Source organism: Anoplopoma fimbria, chromosome 20 (assembly GCF_027596085.1).
Source record: "Anoplopoma fimbria isolate UVic2021 breed Golden Eagle Sablefish chromosome 20, Afim_UVic_2022, whole genome shotgun sequence".
Classification (NCBI taxonomy): domain Eukaryota; kingdom Metazoa; phylum Chordata; class Actinopteri; order Perciformes; family Anoplopomatidae; genus Anoplopoma; species Anoplopoma fimbria.
The window spans coordinates 15,793,019-15,812,823 of record NC_072468.1 but is presented as its reverse complement, the minus strand read 5'-3'; the positions used below and the strand labels follow the sequence as shown (position 1 = coordinate 15,812,823).

The 19,805-nt window shown below is 40.2% G+C and overlaps 2 protein-coding genes across 4 annotated transcripts; one reads left to right on the top strand and one right to left on the bottom strand.

Annotated features, from left to right (window-relative positions):
- The first annotated feature begins 3,556 nt into the window (after positions 1-3,556).
- Positions 3,557-15,016, top strand: tuft1a (tuftelin 1a). Its single transcript, XM_054621386.1, has 12 exons — positions 3,557-3,751; positions 8,973-9,050; positions 10,054-10,155; positions 10,266-10,352; positions 10,596-10,646; positions 10,779-10,865; positions 11,922-12,032; positions 12,177-12,400; positions 12,500-12,605; positions 12,710-12,793; positions 13,142-13,236; positions 13,939-15,016. The coding sequence occupies exons 1-12, from the start codon at positions 3,689-3,691 to the stop codon at positions 14,009-14,011; spliced, it is 1,161 nt and encodes a 386-aa protein (XP_054477361.1). The 5' UTR covers positions 3,557-3,688; the 3' UTR covers positions 14,012-15,016.
- A 172-nt stretch (positions 15,017-15,188) lies between these two features.
- On the bottom strand, positions 15,189-19,520 carry c20h1orf43 (chromosome 20 C1orf43 homolog). Of its 3 annotated transcripts, none has more exons than XM_054621390.1 (8): positions 19,450-19,520; positions 18,674-19,064; positions 17,382-17,483; positions 17,172-17,280; positions 16,991-17,044; positions 16,742-16,908; positions 16,298-16,356; positions 15,189-16,189 (listed from the first exon to the last, which is right to left on the bottom strand). In XM_054621390.1, exons 2-8 carry the CDS (start codon positions 18,734-18,736, stop codon positions 15,973-15,975), a joined length of 771 nt encoding a protein of 256 aa, XP_054477365.1. In that variant the 5' UTR covers positions 18,737-19,064; positions 19,450-19,520; the 3' UTR covers positions 15,189-15,972. The 3 variants fall into 3 exon arrangements, with proteins under 3 accessions (XP_054477365.1, XP_054477364.1, XP_054477366.1); XM_054621389.1 differs by having other exon boundaries at positions 18,674-19,067; positions 19,450-19,517; XM_054621391.1 differs by having other exon boundaries at positions 18,935-19,067; positions 19,450-19,517.
- Positions 19,521-19,805: the final 285 nt, after the last annotated feature.

The following is a 19,805-nucleotide window of genomic DNA, read 5'->3' as shown; positions in this document are numbered from 1 at the left end:
ATTTATGTCATATACATTGAATGTGTTGTAACTGTTATGTGGTTCATTCTGTACACATGACATCTATTGCAGTCTGTCCATCCTGGGAGAAGGATCCCTCCCCTGTCGCTCTCCCATAGGTTTCTTCCTTTTTTTCTCCCTGTTAAAGGGCTTTTTTAGGGGAGTTTTTCCTGTGCCGATGTGAGGGTTCGGGGACAGAGGATGTCGCATGTGTACAGATTGTAAAGCCCTCCGAGGCAAATTTGAAATTTGTGATTTTGGGCTATACTAAATAAACTGAATTGAATTGAATTGAATCTCTAAATCTCAGAATAATCGCTGTACGGTAACAGGAATTAATCCACGCCTTTATGCTTCATGCCCAAACATTTTTATCACTTCAGGTATTTGTTTTTTCCTACATTGGAGAAAGAGATGAAAGTCAGCACCCTGGAGGGAGACTTCACCAACTCCTGGGGTTATTCATGTGTTTACATCATATTTGGCACACTGTCACAAGTAACAAGATTGTGTTTGACTATTTTGAGACAAAACAGTGTGTCTGTGCCTCCGAAGTGTTCGGGTCTCTTTCTGGTTTGGGGCCGACGTGCTGTACCTCCTGTGGTGCTATTGTGTGATTGATCTACAAAAGACCTGAAAAGCCCTTTTTCCCCCTCCTGGTTTCTGGAAATTGAACAATAAAGTATTTTCTTGGATCGAAAAAATGTTGGCACGGAGTCACACCTTTAGTATTTGCTGCAGAACCAGATGCAGCATCCATGATACTACACCTCACATCCAGTGTCACCAAACCTGTACAGTGCCAACATACTGTACCTGTTACGCTAGAAATTATGAGAGCACATACTTTCCATGGGTGGGATTGGGTTTCCATATCATTCCAGCTTTCCAGGATCAATATCAAATCCGGGTGTGTTGTGTTTTGAAATCATGGTGTGTTTGCCACATATGATTGCTCAGAAAGAATGCAGCCCTACCGCACAAATATTTCCAGCTGCCTCCAGGTGTTCCTCATGTGAGAGCACGAGGGATGTCTTTAAGGCTTGGATGCAGTGGTTCAGACATAATGAGTAAATGTGCTTTAATTAACCTGCATTATAATAAAGGAGTGGTTAGGGCTAAAAATACATATCCTTGTGTTCAACAGCACATGATATAGTCAGGGGTGTGTCCAAGATTTCTGAAATAATGAGGTCATGACAACACAAATAAAGTCATTTAATTGTTTTAATATTTGTATTTTTAATCTAATTTGATTAGCTGGGTATTAAATTATGTGAAATGTAAACCACTTGTAAAATAAAAGACTTGTATTGAATTGTATTTGAGTGGAAAATTAAGCAATGTTAAAGAAATTGTTAAATAACCCCATCCAGGTTTCTGAAACTCCCAAAGTCACAGAAAAAAAGAGAGCCCTACCTAAGATGGAAGGTAGGGCTCTGATGATAATAATAAAGGAGTGGAAAGATGGAAGGTGACCGTTCCCTATACGGTTCACTTCATTAAACTAGTATATGACCACATTTATAGTGTCATCATTGTTTTCCAGAAAGCAGCATCATTTCATCACACAGTGACTCTGTGTCACCATGGTGCACTTTTAACCCTTATATTTAATCAATGATGATATTAATATTTTATTCACCATTATTTCATCCTTTAGGCACTTACAACAAAAAAATCTACTGACCAAACTATTCTTTGATTATGATCCTCTACCAAACCTTTGTGACTTCCATTTCTATTCTCCTATTAAGTGAAATAAAAGACATTTGATGTTTTTTATGGGAAAGAACGTGTGGTGCAGTATTTTGTGGATCAGTGCACCCTTGTATTTTTTTTTCAACAGAGTGCAAACAACGACTAATCCACATTAACAAGTTGATAACTCAAACTGAGCCCCTGTACCAAACAGTTGTGAGGAACATTGAAGTCACATGAGCGGAGACAGAGTTTGAGAACTGGATTGTGACTTCCCGCTGTAGACTCTGATGAATGTAAAACACAGACACTGTCTGATCTATGGATCAGTCTGTCTGAGTGTGGTCACCTGTGGGATGTAAACACATAGCTATGACTCACATTATGGTTTAGTACCTGGGACACATGACGACACACTATAGTGAGGTTTAGGTGTGTTTGTTGTGTGTGGGATAACCTCATTCCTCTTGATAAATCAACCATTAAACAACAACACCCTCTGAAGAGACCACATTCCTGATTAGTGATCTATTGCAGGCAGGGGTTATCTTGAAACATCACGGCACTTTTGGGATATTTTTCCATGAGTGTCTATTGAATATACTATAGCGACATTTCTTCACATGTGAAATGTTTCTATCTGTGCCTGTGTGTGAGTTGTTCCTCTCCTGGTTTAAATTCACTTAGCGTCATCCCTTGGGTGCCACCGCGAGCTGTTGTTTGCTCCCCAACAGCCGTTAATACCATTAAGGTCTTTATCCAATTGGAGGTCTGTGTTGGCACAGATCAGCCAGCAGAGAAACACATTCTGTCACTTGTGCTGTGTCAGCTTGTTCCTGTAGTGTGACCTCAGTCAACTCTGAAAATATGCCGTTTGTCATTAGAAACATTAATGCTGTGTAAACACTTGAATTAAATAGACCAAAAATTCATGTCACTGATTGATTTTATATGTTTAACTACATATTTTTCATTGCTGTTGACAACTTACAAAGTACACAGCAGTGTTTCGGTTTCTGAATGAGTTTTGTCTGGTTTCCATGAATTGTCCTTTGACTCTGCTTTATAGGTCACAGTGAGCAAGCCTGCATTTTGTTCTTTGCTAAAGTTGCATTGTCCTTTTTGTGGTTATATATTTACTAGTACAGACTGAACTGAAATGTTTCTGCTGCAGGCAACATTTTAGGACAAAACAGTAGCATGATGTTCACTCTGGTAGATAGCTTATCTTAGGCAATGTCTCTGCAAATTAATCCTATAATACGTGGAATTTAGAGTCAGAGTAACACATTAAAAACATGCAGGAAAAATTATATAAACAAAATCATTATATCTGCATTTATTGTATATTATTTATGTTGAAAAGAACAGTGAATCACAACAAATAAATGTTTCAAAAAATATCCTTGAAATCGCTTTAAATGAAATGGAATACCGTGTTTTCCATTGCTTTGTAAGCCAATAGGAGACACTTAAACAGGTTCAGTCAGGGGTTAAAACGTATCAATAAATAATGTAGGCCTTTTGGTAAACCGAGCAGTGTTTATGCAACATTAAGCAGGAGTTGACCATCTATCTCCAACTATGGTTAACTGCTTCACAGCTTAGAAGCATTTCACCCAGTCTAATATTGTAACCACCATCATGTGATGATCAGTATTTATTGATCCAGTAGTTGTTGTACCGGAGGCAGCAGGTAAATCCTCTCTCTCCCCCCACCCTGACATTCCACGTTCTCTGTTTCCCTATTTGGCTGTTTCGGTCGGTTCAGTGGGCGGGCTGTTTTTTCTCACTCCCACAGTGACGTGATGATAAAAGTTAATACAATGTGCTGAGAGGGGAGGGGACACACGCACACCGGTCTGAAGAGTAAAAACAGCAGCATCTAACGTGGACGAGCAGCAGAGAGACACCGGGGCGCTTTAAAGAGTTCACTTTTATTTATATATTTATCTATTTGTTTGTTTGAGCATTGTTTATTTCTATCATGATGAACGGAGTGACGAGAAGCCTTTGCACATTTGAGGACATCAGAAACCAAGAGCATGGGGTAAGTTACTCGATATTCACATGTTTGTCAGATTTCTTTCTTATTTAATGGTAAAGATGATGATAAAGAGGGACTTTGTGTTTTCTGTTTACTTCCTGTACGGGTGCATCATGTTTAAACAAGCAATTTATGAATTAAAAAAAAACACTCTGATTTGTGGATCTGCTGGATCCTTGTTCAGACACAAGATTTTTTACTTTTGGTTGTCTCAGTTGTGTTAAGATAAGATAAGATAAGATAAGATAAGATAATCTTTATTAGTCCCGCAGTGGGGAAATGTGCAGGCTTACAGCAGCGTAGAGTAAAGTGCACACAAGAGACATAGTAGAAGAAAGACAAGATAAAAGTAAAAAATGAAAATAAAAAAAACAAGTATTATAAATAAGCAATAAAAAAACAGTAGAAAATCAACAATAACTGAAATATTATATTTACAGACAGAAAAAACTATTTTAACTATTATTGCACAGTGTAATGTATTGCACAGGTTTTTATTGTCATGTTATTATTGTCATGATTGTTGACTGTTTTATAGACTCTGTGTGGTTCTGTTCAGGCTTTATCTCCTCTAAGTGGTGTATTTACTATTAAGTCTCTGGCCTTGTTCTAATTAAAGTATTAGCCTGTAACCCCCAACACACATACAGGCAGGCAGCAGCTCAGATTTAGTCCAGATAACATCTGTGCCTGTCACAGTCGCCTTCTGCCCACATCATTTAAGGGCTTACAGTTGCAGTTTTGACAGACAGTGGAGGCAGCTTAGGAGACAAACCTCTAAACACGTTTCTTGTGCAGTATGTTCACCACCTGTGCATGAGAAGTTTACTTAAACAAGATTAAACATCACACTTCCCTAGATACTTGTACTGTAAATGAGCTGCCCATGTCACGTACAGCAGAGGTTTAATCATTTACCCGCCCGGAATAGTAAACTGTTATCTCGTTCCGTGGTTTATGAGGTTTGCATAGCAACATGACACTTTCACCTTATCAGCAGCCTCTTGCTGAGTTCAATACCTGTCAACAGCAACTGATCCACTGAGCTCATATCAGATGAAATACTCTAAAGAAGTGCATTACAGTGAACAGTCTCCACCATGATTATGTTAGATTAAATAACTGGGTTTGTTTAGAGCAGAAATTGAGAGCCAGATTTTGTGTCAATGGTCCAGACTTAAATATCAGTGACTGTACAAAAAGGTCAGTGTGTACAAAGGGCAGAGCCACTCACGCAACTAATAAACTGATTATTTCTCCTGAAGCAATATGTGAAACTCGGCTTCTGTTTAATCTATCATACATTACATTTTAACATCCGACTGATAGCACATTTGCATGAGCTTTATACGGAAACAAATACATCTTTATCACAGTCAAATAGTCACCCACCTACAGTTATTTACATATCTGATAAGGTTTTTCAGGTTGGACTAAATTTAACAGCAGAAGTATTTCACCTCTAAATGGAACATTTCATGATAACTTATTAACAAAAACATGAAAGCCTTACTGTTTATCAGGCAGGGGGGAGGTCAGTCCATAAGGATACATGAGGAGAGATAATGTGCTTTATGTAGCAGGGAAAGGCCTTCAGTGGGTGTTTTGTTGTATAGTTGATAAGTGTGTTCCCTGGAACTGAGATGATAAGATCTGAAATAAAACAGGAACAGCCAGGCCTGGCTTTGACACAAATTGTTACTTTAAACTTTATTATATCGTCCGAAATCCAGCTATTATTTGGGAATAGTTTTGAAATTTGTGGCATAATGTTGCTGTGAGGGCACATTTTGAATAATGCTACTATTATCCCTCCAGCCATTTCGTTTCCCTGTGACTTCACACATTCCTTCTGTCTTTCCTCATCCTCAGACATCATCTCAGTCAGAAGTGTGTGACGTTAGTGGCTGGGAATGAGCCAACATGACATATCCTAACTGCATCACTGTAGAGGAACAAACTGCAATATGCAAGATCACACCTGGTTCGCACGCTACACAGAGCATGAAAAAACCCAAAGACAAAATAATTGATAGAAAGATGATTGTAGAAAATAAAGTTGCGTCTGTTCATGACTCAGATCCTGGACTGGATCTGTTTACCATCAACGTTTACCTGTTCAGGTTCTCACATGATGCTTATACACACACACACACACAAACCTCCCAACGCTTCGCAGCACACCTCAGTTTGTGTCTAATCTTTTTAATTTACTTGATCTTTAACTTAACCCTTTAGTTTGTACAGACTGCTGATTGACAAGATGGACAAGCTCGACAATCAATAATAACCCTCACTATTATGAATCTTTTCTTGATTAATAGAGCCATTGAAATGTCAAATAATAGTGAAAATCACAAGAGCCCAAAGTGACATTTTCACGTTGCTTGTTTTGTCCAACCAACAGTCCAAAACCCAAAGGTTCGTCATTAATCATCATATATAACATAGAAAAGCAGAACATCCTCACTTTTAAAAAGCTATACCTTATTCCTTGTATAAGTCTCCTTATTCCTTGTATAAGTCAGGTAAAAAAACCTCAGGTATCAGGTGTGCACTGGTTTTGAAACATTACCTGCAGCTCAAGTATTCAGCCCGATCGGCTCACACCTGTTGCCTCAGAGGCCGAGGTTTTTATTGTAGCTGGACAGAAGACAAAAGTGGCATCTGTGCATCAGGTGTAGGAAAACAGCTTTTGAGAGGGATATAGTTATTTAATGTTTGATAAAGTACACACACATACTTGCGTGGAATGCAGGTACATGATGTGGTGTTGTTTTTGAGTTCAGAAATCTGAACATCGGGTACTTTTCCTAAAGTGGCTCGGGGCTCTAAAAGACATTAACTTTTTTTTGCCCCAAATTCTGCATCTCTGTCTGTTTATCAGCAACATTGCCAGGTTGGCAGTCACCTCTCAGTGAATTCAACTCGTATGATTTTCAGGCCTCCTGTTGCCAAAGCGTCTTCATACCCTTAAAGCCTTTCAGCCCGGGCCGTACCGCGTGATCTATTGTGCTCTTTGTCGGTGCACCCAGCAGTGCGGACGCTGTGTGTGCGTGCTTGGTTTCAGGTTTCTGCCCTGTTCTAAAAGGTAGTGTGTACTTTGTGTGTTTACTTTTATTGCGTGTGTATATCTGTGCGTGAATTTTCCCGTGTGTGTATGTGTGCGTGTGCAGCTTGCCATTAGCACATCCAACTGGTCCCTTTGTCCGTGTTCCCTGGAAATCTAGTATTACAGGTTGTCTTCATAGGTGGCATTTCTGAGTGTGTGGTTGAATAAAAAAGAAAAATAGGCAGAGAGATTAGATTGTAAATAGTCAAAGGCAGAGTCGGGATTAGCCGAGTCTTTGTTTGGTTGTCTATGGCAAGCCAGAGAAGTTGTATAATGATGGATTCCTTCTTAACAACCCTCTCACTGTTCTCCCTTTCTCTCCTCCCCTCCCCTCTTTTCCCTCCTCTAATGGCTGTGTTAGAGCTTTCAGGTGTCTGTAATCTGAGAGGGAAGCATGTTGAGAAAGTGGGGAATTTTTGGCTTTCATTTCTCTGAGTTTTGTTTGTCGTAATAGGAACCCCACCTAAACTATTAGGCTATTTCCTCTGCCTTTTTTATTGTTCGTTCAGATTTTCAGTCCCATCTGTCCCTCTCTGTTTTCTTTTCCATAACTTCTTCCTGAACAGATAACCAGCTACTCATAAAGGCACTCTGTTGTCTTTACAACACATGGCCTCTCTTTTATAACCTCTCTCTGCTCTTTATCTCTGCATTACACAACACAGCCCAGTTCACTTCCCCTGTCCGGCTAATATAAAGGCTGGGGCATTCTGCATATCAGGCATGGTTTCTATGCAGAGGGAGAGATGCAGTACATTGTTTGGCGTCGATCTTTGCTCCTCCTGTCGTCCTGTTGAAGTGTTTGAACGAGACACTGAGACCTAAGTTGCTGCCCCTGGTCACATTAAATAAATGTATACCAATGTGATAAGTGGGGGAAAAAAATGCTCAGAAAGTCTTTAGTTTTAACATTTATTCCACAACTGGGAATACTTCATCTACTGACGAAGATCATGTTACATGATAAAAAGCTCAGTAAAAGCTACTTAATAGACCTTGAGGTACAATTGTTTTGTTAGTGTCTTTGTTAGCCTTAACAGGAAATACAAAGTGACATACAGGAGCTGGTCCTATTGTACTGCAAGTTATGTACCAAAAGAAGACAAAGAAATAAAAGTATTAATGTACAAAAGTGTCACACACACAAACAAACAAGACTCTGTTATCCTCTGCCAGACTCATTACTTTTTAAACTTAGGCCAATTAATCTTTTGTGTGCTTGTGCGTGTGCGTGCGTTCTGTAATTGGTTTGCATGTGTGTATTTGTTTGTGTTTAAAGTATTTAACCTTAAGGAGAACATTGCAGTCATTTCTTCTTAGTCTGTTCCGTGTCTCATAGTTGACACGGTTTGGACTCCAGGAGGACGCAGTTAATACATGCTGAAAGATAAACAGAACAAGATGTGTTTGGCTGGAATGAGTTGTATAATGTCCCTGACCTCCTCTCCCTCACATCCGCATACTTATACTTGCACACACACTCACTAGGTATCACTTATAAGGGAGTTCCCTGTGCTGGAGGACACACACCCAGTCACATCCCACTCGAGACTTTTCCTGTTAAAGCGACTTCCCTCCTGCAACTAAAATAAATATCTAGAAAGGTTTGTGTGTCTTGCTTTTTGAAGCGTTTTTGTGCATTGTTTTGTCTCTGTCTTACTCTTCCCTCTCACATTGTTAGTGTGCCAGAGTTTATGGCTACTGTGAGGATTTTGTTGTCATGGAAATGTTCTGTCTTGCTTGACATTACATTATCTGCCCACTTTCCCAGAAATCCAGCCGCTGCCTCCAATTGGCTTTGAGCGCCTGGAGAGTTTCCGCCTAAAGTCCCTCTGACGTCCACAGCACACAATTTAATTCAAACAATCTGTCTCTGTGCAGCTGTTCAAAAAACTTTTGCTTCTTCTGACGCTCGTACCCCCTCTCTCTCTCTCTTACTGGTTACTCTCTCCCTCCTCTGATTCTGTCAGTGAGTATGACTCAGTCTCTCCTCCTCTTTTTTTTTTCTTCCCCTCACCGCCTCAAAATAGTCCTCAGTCAGTCACTCCATCACATAACGGTCTCTTTGTGGATTCAATTCAACGTCTCATTTTTTTCGTTGCCTTTTTTCAGGAGGGGTGCAGGCGACTGCGGCTCACTCTGCACGACCAGAGGCAGGCGGCTCAGAACACGGAGCAGTACAGGGACAAGGTAAGAACTTCCTGCAACTCATTACTTTGGTTATAACCGGGACTGTAATACCAGCGTAGAGAAGGAATCAGTAGGAGATAGAGGAGAGTAGCAATGGAAAGAGTTGCATGTAACGACATTCATCACTATTTTTGATACATGGTTTGGACAATTGAGGGTTGATTATATTATGTTTTATATTTGAATAGACTTTTCATCTTTAATAGAAGAAACTGGGTTGGATTTGTTGAAGGACAAAGGGAGAATGATCAGATTTCTTTGGATGAGAAATAAATAAATAAGCAAAAGTAGCACTGTTTTCTTTAGTGGTGAAGATGCTATCATTCCGGCCATATTTGGATCCGAAAATTCAGACAGTTAAACTTCCCAATGATCCCCAGAGCTGCCGTTTATCCACACAAGTATCACAGCACATTCCTACAGACAACATGCACAGAGACCCAAAAAAGCTCAGCTTTTCAATGGCATGGTTTTAACAAACCACTCCAAACGTCTCAAGACTACCTATGGTTTTCCAAAAACAGTGCCACAGCTGGATAAAAAACAAAAGTGGACCACCAGAGCAGCAGAGTTACATAAGGTCTCCCCACATTCTGTGTGTCTCTGCTAATGGTTTAGTCTGAATACTACTTCCAAGAAGCACCAGATGTTTATGGGTTTGTCTCCATAGTGGTTATAGCTAAATGTTTCTGCCTACTGATCATAGAGACTCACAGTCAGTCAAAACAGGAATAATTTGCTCAGGACAAGAGTGAGATGAAGAATATATTGAGTTCTGTCCGTGAGTAGTTTAATTACATTGTTCATAATGATTTTTAATCGGATGTATTCCTGCCTGTCCTTCCAGATTTTGTGTTGCAATATTCCTCGGAAACATGCTCAAACTCCTCTTCTTTTCTAGCTTTAGCAAAACACAGTGACGATGTTTGGAAATGCATCACACCCATCCTGACGCAACAATGTGCATGCCGCATTGTTAACTCCTCTGCTCTTTAATCTTCAGCCAATTGGACGTGCTTTCGCGCTGGTGCAGCCGCCCACTGACCGGACTTCTCCCAACCTCGAACCGGTCAAATCTACAGACGAGCAGGTGGAGGTTATCAAGGTGGGTGTGGCTCATCATTGGCTCTTGTTTTTGAAGAAAGAAATACTGTGTGTGTTTGTTTCATGGTCACGTCGGCGTTTAACATCCGTGTCTGTCTCTCCCTGTTCCAGGTTTATCTAGAGGCCCGCAGACAAGAGCAGCAGAAACACCAGGAGAACCTGAAGATGCTGTCAGACGAAGTTACCCAGATACAGGAGGTCAGTGTCTGGACAGTATCCACTGTAACTCTGACACATATTTTAAACCCACACACAGGCTCTCGACCCTGTCTCTCGGATCATGTAACAATTTGCATATTTGCAACATGTAAATTCCTCCTGACTTCCAGACATGTTTTATCTTTTGTTTATCACTTCATAGAGAACATACACATGTTTAAACATTATACAAAACATGTGACAATATCTTGGTAACTCACAATTTGTCGGTATTTCACACAGGTGAGGTATTGCCTGAAGACGCTGAGGGAGCAGATGGCAGCCAAAAACAAGGTAGGTGTATTTTAAGCTGTGCCCTTTGCAATTGTTAACCTTACATCCTGTGTGCTTAATGGCATTTCCTCAACCTCTTTCATCTCCATCTTTCACTATTTCGTGGCTGACTTCCTCCTTTTCTCTCTCCAGTCGCTCACAAGTGGGTGGAAAGTTGGTCTTCCCTTCAGAAAGAGCGCCCCGTCGTCCCAAAACGGAGGGCCTAAAGCTGACTCTCAGGTGAGCATTTAAAGTTAATAAATAACAAATAGTTAATATACAGCATGTGCGTGTGCAATGCATGTATCAAATCTCGCCTGCATATCATAGCCGCAGTCCACCGATTGTGTTTTGCTCCAGACAATGTGTGTTTCGTGTGATGCCTGTAAAGCGATTACCTGCCAGAGGCACACAGGTAGAAGGAGGTATAGAGTTAAACAGAGATGTGATAAAGGAGCAAAACCCGGATTAAAATGACAGCAGACTGTAAGCAGAGTGCAAACTTGCTACAGCACCCCAGGGTGTATTAAAACGTGTGAGAGAGCCGTTCCAGCACACACTGTTCCTCTCCCTACATGTGTTATTGTGTTCAGGCCTGCCTAATTGTTGACAGCATTCCACGGATATTTCTCCTTTAATAGTTTTGTTGCTGTCTTTGAGCCACACACTTGTAGCAACCACTACTGTACTATCTGCGTGTCAGTAATGTTGTTTACAAATACAAACAGAGCTGCAACCATTGTGTTTAGTTCACTAGTTTTTGCGCCAATTATAGCATTTATCTGTGACTCACGCTGTGGCTCACTCACAGAAGCGTTGCAGAAATAAGGAGGACAGCGCTAGTCGTGATCCAACGGCTCAGTGACGCACACAGACACGCCTGTTGTCTTTACGACCAAACCCACTGAGCTTCAATGACACAAAAACAAGATTTGACATTATGTCACCATGAAAGCATCTATCGGTCTATCTATCTGTCTGTCGTAATTTTAACGTTTTATTGTTTTAAAACAGTAAATCAAAGTAGGTGTGGCTGTTTTTGAGACTGATTAAAATATCCTTTAATGTCAAGGAGAAAACAGATCTCTACAAAGTAATCTAAATCATTAAAAACATAAAATACAAAATACCTGTTTGCAAAAGTATTCACCCCCTTCAGGTCAGAATTTATCTGGAAATTTCTCCTAAAAACTGCTCAAGGTGGCCCAAAAGTTGTGAGTGAACAGGTTCAGTCACTCTTCCATACTCATAACAGTATCTATCTGCTAATCTAACACAACATTCTGCCTCTTTTAGGAAGCAGATGAAGAAGCCGAGAGCGCCAAGCTGAGGGAGGTCAGTAAGCGCTTATATGCACAGCTACAGGAAGCAGAAAAGAAACACCAAGAGGACAAAGAGAGGATGCAGGTAACACACACATATACAGAAATAGTTTTTTACATGCATTATGAATCATCACAAATAATGTACTCTGCATTTCTGTTGCACTGAAACTACATTTTCAACTAAAGTAACTAAGCCTTCCCTCTTTTTTCTCCCTGTCTCTTCCAGGCTGAAAGCATCAGGCTGAGAGAGCGTCTGAACGACGAGGAGGAGAAGTTGAAGGTCACACAAGAAGCCAGCGAGGGGAAGGACCAGCGCATAGACGAGCTCCAGAGGTTGCTGGGAGGGATGGAGCAGGAGAGCTCCACCCTGCGAGAGGCGATAAGCAACCGCGAGGACGAACTCCGCGAGCTGCGCAAGTTCAGAGAGGAGGGCCAGAAAGGGGATCAGAGGTCAGCTCACGCAAACGCATTGATAGCATGAATGATTATCTGCCAATCTGTGACAATCAGATCATGTGCCGCGTGTTCTAACTCTGCGTGTATTTTTAGGGCTGAGCAGTTGGAGAGGGAGGTGGCTATTCTCAGAGAGAAGATCCACCATCTGGATGACATGCTGAAAAGCCAACAAAGAAAAGTCCGACACATGATTGAACAGGTGAGGCGCACATGTGTGAGACTCAGAACGCATACACTTTGTCTCTGTGTTCATATTTGTGCAGGATTTACTGACTGTTTGACTGTGTGTTTTCTCGTCTTTAGCTCCAGAACTCTCGCATGGTGATCCAGGAGAGGGACCGTGTGATCAAAGAGCTTGAGGAGAAAGTGGCTTTCTTGGAGGCTGAGGTGAGAACTGCTTATTGTCTTCTCCTATAAAGAATATTTTATGGCTCATCAGTAAAATTTAGAATAAAGAGTAGCGGTTAGCCCTGCGACAGACTGGCGACCTGTCCAGGGTGTACCCTGCCTTCGCCCATTGACAGCTGAGATCGGCTCCAGCACCCCTGCGACCCTTAACTGGATAAGCAGGTTACGGAAAATGGATGGATGGAATGGAGTAGCGGTTAATGGAAGTGATGGATGGGAAAAACAAAATCTGCAGATAGCGAGGAGATATGAAATTGAAGGAGATGCAACTGTTAATTATTTCTATTGGTATTATGTGGACTGACCCCTGACCTCCTGTTTGTGCAGAACCGAGAGATGCATGACCAGATGGATTACTTCCTGGGAGGACAAAGGTCAAATTCCTACCTTTCATCAGAGCGCAACCCCCAGATCGTCTATAGGTAATTATTTTGCTCTGCTTCCTGATATTTTTTTCACCCACAATCGTTGCAAATGTGCCAGTCCCACAGGGCCTATACTTGTCCAAGCAGGGGCTGCAAGTTTATTTTTATTAAAATTTTGCAAATCTGGTGGAACAGGTCCCAAAATACAGTACATGCAAACATACATGAAAATATTCATCTATAGAGCGCTGCAGGGATGACCTATTTTTGTAGGCCAACCTCGGAAGATAGCATCACACTGTTTCCCTAAAAAAAAAAGACAATGGGATTATTCCATTCAATTTTGATTATTGCAGGAAATAAGCTCTGTAACAAACAAAAGGTTATGATGCTAACAGGTTTTGTTCAGCGATATAATAGTCACACATGAACACCATTTTGATCATTTTTGAAGCATGAAAAAAGAGCTAATGTTACCTATAAACAAACCACACCAGTTGGACGACACTACAGACTGTGAAGGCAGATTAGTGGGTGTGATGACGTTTTGTAGTTTCATTAGCCACTTGTTAGCAACCGCTTTTTTTAAGACACGAGGGAACCGGTAGCACAAGAAAGCTAACACATTTCCGTGTTTTAGGACTCATTCCTGCTGCACTGTATTCTTGTTGAACATCTGCTCGAGATACATACTGTTTACTCGTTTTTATACTTTTTAGTTTTACAAACAACTCATGTCTCTTTCTCTTGTCCCTTCAGTAAACCAATCAAGCCGTCCACCTCCTCCAACAAACCACTCCCTTTCATCAAAGTCATTGAGATCAGGTCATGAAGCGACTGTGCAGAAGAGAGAAATCTTTGCAATGCAGACTAAAACTAAACAGCAGCTCTACGACCGCATCTGATCGCTTTAATAGTTGTAGTGTCAGAGTTGAGCTTCCTGGACTGTAACCACAACACTACCACTGAAACCACAAACAAGCCTGAAGGAAACTGTGTGGTGTTTGGCAGCACGCACACATCAGGGCTTGTGTGTGTCTTTGCATAATGAATGAGTAAGTGTCAGCTCTAATGTAGATTCATTAAGCGTACTGATTAAGCCGATGTGCATTTGAAGTTTATAACTGTAATATTGCGTACTGTATGCAAGTGTTTCCTTGTGCTGCCCTGTTTTGATTGCTTTTCAAACCTTTGAGTTTATGACGATTTGGCGTTGTATCAAAACAGAACTTTTGAGCAAAGTGCAGGTTGGCAGACTTATTGCCAAAGTGGGTTATGACATTATAAAGTTCATATACAGTAATGTAGCAAACATAGCTAACTAAGCTAAAACTTTCATGTAAAAGTCATTAACCAGATAATCTTCTTCCTGTGTACTCATTAATCACTCACCCATCAGTCTGTTCACTTTGCAGAGTGAACAGGAAAATGCTTAAAACATGCAAATACTGCCTATAGTTTATTGTTTAAAGTAAACACCCTGTGATGTTTTTAAATACATAATATGGTTTTTTATTATGTATTTATGTGCCCCCCCAACAACAGACACTTCATAACTGCAAGGAAGCAGAAGGAAAAGTTATTACTTGATGGAAGTGTCACTATTCTACATTTCAGTTCACTCTCGTTCTGTAAATAGCAAGCATGTTTTGTACATAATTTTAAAGAATGTGATTTAATGTTTTGATTTCTACCTAACAACTTTCTCCTTTGTATTTATTTATATATTAAAAAAGACATTAGACAGACTGTGTGATAGGAGGCTTTTTTATGAAGTACATTTAATCTATTAATGTATCTGTGTTTGTGGATGTCAGAATAAATAACTGAAAATAAATGTAACGCTTCTTTTGAATTCTTACTAAAATGAGGCAAGTTTTAAGAACTTTTAAGAAGATTACTATGAAGTGAGCGCCCTCTGCTGGACACTATACACTAGAAATTACACCATAGTGCTGACAAAAATGTAAAAACATTGTACACCATCCCGTCTGTATGTCATTGTTTTATTTGGATAGCAACTTGAACAATAACCACAGAAAATAAAATCATTCACCATATGGGAACCCTGAATAGCAAAGGAACCCCATTGTTTAGATATCTGAAGGCTAGTCTACCTTTTTAAAAAAGACAAAAGTCAAGAAAAGACTTCCCCTGGTGCAAAATTCATAATGCATTAATGTACTGGAATACTGTTAAATTGCATTGCATTGAGAGAACTGATAAGAAATAAAAAGAGCACTTAATCATCATAATTTCATTACATCAAGTATGGCTTCTTAAAACAATTCTTTAAGGCAAATAGAATAACAGGGCTGCGAATTTCACTGCAGCAAATGAACAGTAGAGACATACATAGATGTAAACACAAGTGACAAACAGTGTTCGTTTTTCAAACATTAACACTGGGTTTCTCTAAAAACATTGCTGAATATTAATTAGCATGTTTTAATCCGGTTGGGTCATTATAACAAGTCTGCATAGGCCTTTACATTGTGCAATAAATACTGATTGTCTTCTGCCATTGCATAGCCACATAGCTCTGGTTTGGTCAAATCAACCCTACTTACTTACACTGCACATGCATTAATACAGGATATATGCATAGGCTACACTTGGATAAAGAGCACTGAGTCTGATATGCATTAAATTGTAAACCAGGAAATAAGTTTGAGTATATGAAGGCAGTGTTTTTCTCATCACTCCAAACTATTTGGTGACCTGTTGACTTCCGTAGGCAGTTTAATCACTGACAGCTCTAGCTTGTCTTTGACCTTTCTGGTGGACAGAATTTCAGAACGAACTGTCCAGAGTGTTGTAGTTGTCTTTGAAGTTCTTCAGCTCCAGGAAGTGTCTGGGCCGCTTGCTGCGCTGCTGCATTGACGATGTGAGGTAGGTGGTTTGGGTGGGGGAGGAGGAGGAGCTGGCAGGCTCCGTGGTGCTGGTCAGGTCTTTGGCTGCGGACTGGTGGTACTGGCTCGGACTGCTGCTAACGCTGTGAGACTTGACGCTGAAAACAGCGAAGGGAGAAAAACAGATTGTTCCCAGTGTATAATTAACATTCCACGTACGGATTAGCGTAAAAGGAAAGCTGTGAGAAAAGGCTGATTTTACTCACACAGAGGCCAATTCAGTCAGAGCTTCTTGGTATTTCAAAAATTCTGCTTCACCAAAAGTCTTCAGACACAAACAGGAGCAGGAGACAGGACACCAGACATTTGTCAGCTTTTCATGCAATCGCAATATAAAGAACATACCAGCATGGGCTACCTTGTAAAAATGTATGTAAAATGTTAATACAAATGAGAAACAATTTACAGAAGTGTGATGAACGCTACCGTTCGTCGCTTCAAGCCTTTACATGCGAAATCATGTGCGCCATATGTATATGAATGTTTATGGTATTGAACTATAAGGCACTATAACATTACACATGTGATTTTGTCCACACATTTAAACTCATTTTTCTTGTTATGGGTTTAGACTGCGGACTGTGTAACACAATACCACAATATCGTCAGGGTGTGTTTGATGAGAAACAATCACACACAGGGACACTGACCTCTGCCCCGTGACGTGCTTTGTTGTACCCATCCAGCACCGTGTCGATGAGTGAGCTCAGGCTGTCTTGGAACACAAAGTGGGAGTTTCGCAGCTGTAGAAGCCACGTCCGAAGTCTTTTACCCGTCACAGCGGTGGATGTGCCGCCGAGTTCACGGAAAGGGAGATCTAAAGTGCGGGTGGTATTGTATCAGTCTCTCATGACAACAAAACAAAAACTGTAACGAAGATAAGTGACAGCAAAGCTTACCAGTGTCTCTGACAGCATCCAGTGCTCTCATCCTGTACAGGTTGTCATGGGAACCTGCGACACACACACACAGATTGTTGTGCACACTTATGCATAAAAACTGTATATGTGTGTGTGTGTGTGTGTGTGTGTGTGTGTGTGTGTGTGTGTGTGTGTGTGTGTGTTTATGTGTCCCACTAACCACAACGTTCTCTTTGCTTTAGCCGATCATCATCTGGGGACAGCAGACGAGGCTCAAAGTGGATTTTCTGGACGTGGCACAGTTTGGCTTCAATTTCTTGTCTCAGCTCCTACAGCACACACATAAGAAAAACACAACTATTATATAATAGTTAAACAGCAAAACACTGTACAGCATCTCACTTCTGGTTTATTATGGTGTGTGTGGTACCTTAGGAGCATTGTGGCCAAGGGGAACATGTGGTCCTCTACGAGACTTCACAGCAAATCGCATAATTTGTCTTTTGACGAAGATGAATAGCAAAACAAACACCTAGAGGGAAGAGTTAGTGGATATTTTAACCCTTTTTAAACATAGTGCACAGAATGCCAGTGGATGATAAACAGAAGAAAATAATAAAACAAGATACACAATATGTAAATTATTAAATTAATTAATTAAAATACACAAAATATTGTAATGTTTTAACTGATGTGCACAGTGATGTCACAAATTACCTTTACTCATGTTAAAGTAACAAAATAGTTTTTTGTATAGGCTTGTACTTCTTTGTAACGTTACTTTTATTTATGTAATATATCTCAAAAGTATTGTACTTCGCTACATTTCAAGTTGCATCAGTTACTGTATGTCCGTTCAGACATGTAAGTAACTGTCCGAATGAGAAGGTCAACAACCAGTTCGTTGTGCTCGGAGTGTTAAAACTATGCAGGATCAACAACGAACGATCCTGTTGATCCTGAAAATAGTTGTGTCTATCTTTTTTTATTTTTTATTGTCTGAGTTTAGTCTATCTTTTTTTTGTTAATTCTTGTGGGACTAAACTTGAGGAAGCAGTTGTATATTTTTTTATAATTTATTTATAATCAGTTGCCCCTCTGTTGCTGTGGACAGAAGGGGTATTGTTGCTGTTTATTAGCAAGTCTAATGGACAAGACAGAATATCATGATTTTATGTAGATAGTTTTGAAATGAGGAAGAGTAAGTTTATTCTTTTTAAAACTATCAATGTATGTATTGTTAATGCTGTTGTACTATGAAACATAATGTGGTTTTAATCCTGACTTAATATAACAGTAAATCTTACATTTGAAGATTTGACTGTACTACTTTGCATCATTGTTTCACCCTTTCTGTACTGCATCCAGCACAGTGATCAGCAGCTATGTTGTTGTGAGTGTCACCTGGATTAAGACATCTTTAACACATTTTGCACTGATATGTTGATGTGGGAGTCTTGTAAGGAGCTCTAAACTTTTATATGAAGTGTGTGTTGTAAAGCCTCGGCATTGGATTTAATGTTTAATTTGTGGACATAATTGTGTGTTTTATGGTAAGAATGTAGCGAAGTTTGGCGCTTTGCATTAATGTTTGTTTGCAGAAACTGTTGCGTAAACGAAGCAAAGGCAGCTGTAAAATACTACATTTAGATGTCTGCCATCGTGAGATTTAACTTAAACTTGACTTGGATGTTACATAGTTACAAAGTGAAACAGACTCACCAGACTACCGTAGGCCATTACGAGCACCACGTTAATGCTCGAGAGAAGAGATTCACTCCGCATTTTAAAAAGTGTTTAAATTAATCTAAACTAACGTTAACGTTGGCTAACTTAAATGACGGGAAGTACGTCCAACACGTGACATTTGAAAGGCACACGGTTTCATTAAAGTGCTCGTTTTTAAAACGCATGAATCTGAGAACGTTAAACAAAAGACAGAGAACAGGGAAGTTAAATAAGTAAAGTGCTTTTCGTTGTTACATGTCGCTGCCCTCCCGGTTTGTTGACTTCCGCGGTGGTCACATGACTGGTAAAGGCAGGAGTGACGTCAGATCTGACGTTTCTCTGGCCTCTTCTGCCCTCTGCTGTTGAAAGCGACTTCACTACGTACCTACTAACAAACAAATCAACAAACAAACACCAAAGACAGAGAAAATAAAGGCCAGCATCCATAATGTCCAGCTCGGCAGTCAGACAAAGACAGAGACCATGAAACTGCTAAATTTTCACATTCATGCTTTTATTTCTCTGTTGCTTGAATTCCCTGCAGACTATTTATGTCCACATTGACCTAATGATTAAATACCATAAACTGCACTTTCTGACATAGCCCTCTGAGTCCTACACCCTAAAGAATGAATTCACAGAACCAGTGTGTCTCTGTGAGCAGGACAGTGATTTGCATCCATCCTGCAGAGACACTGAGTGCCATTCTTCTGTCAGGAACAAGGGTGGGTGTCTGTGGAGTTGCACTGGAGCTATTTATTCCTACTCACAGACTTGTCTCTGTCCTGAGAAGACCATGCGACCTACCAGCCCTCTGTCTGTATGGCTAATCACTGATTGGATCATTAATGTCCTCCTACTTGGCCTAGGATTAATGTCTCGTACCCAGTTTGTTTTGGCTTTTGACCGGCACAGAGAGATATTAAGACGTCCCTTGTTTAGCGTTGCAGCACGCTGATGAAATAACCACAGTTTCCTGTGTCTCAAAGGAAGCAGGTGCATGCAAAAAAAAGCAGCAGTAAGAACATCTACATGACAACCAAAACTGTAAGTGTTTATTAGATATCTTAAAATGTTAAATATCTGTCTGCTTCCTACTTGAACGACTCAAATGCTATTTTTTTCA

Bases quoted from the DNA above. Each gene is read 5' to 3' on its own strand.
- tuft1a (XM_054621386.1), top strand. From the start codon at position 3,689: ATGATGAACGGAGTGACGAGAAGCCTTTGCACATTTGAGGACATCAGA. The intron at 3,752-8,972 runs GTAAGTTACTCG...GCCTTTTTTCAG, and splicing joins TCAGAAACCAAGAGCATGGG to GAGGGGTGCAGGCGACTGCG. The intron at 12,606-12,709 runs GTGAGGCGCACA...TCTCGTCTTTAG, and splicing joins TCCGACACATGATTGAACAG to CTCCAGAACTCTCGCATGGT.
- c20h1orf43 (XM_054621390.1), bottom strand. From the start codon at position 18,736: ATGCGGAGTGAATCTCTTCTCTCGAGCATTAACGTGGTGCTCGTAATG. The intron at 17,045-17,171 runs GTTAGTGGGACA...TGTGTGTCGCAG, and splicing joins AAAGCAAAGAGAACGTTGTG to GTTCCCATGACAACCTGTAC. The intron at 16,357-16,741 runs GTCAGTGTCCCT...TTGTGTCTGAAG, and splicing joins AAGCACGTCACGGGGCAGAG to ACTTTTGGTGAAGCAGAATT.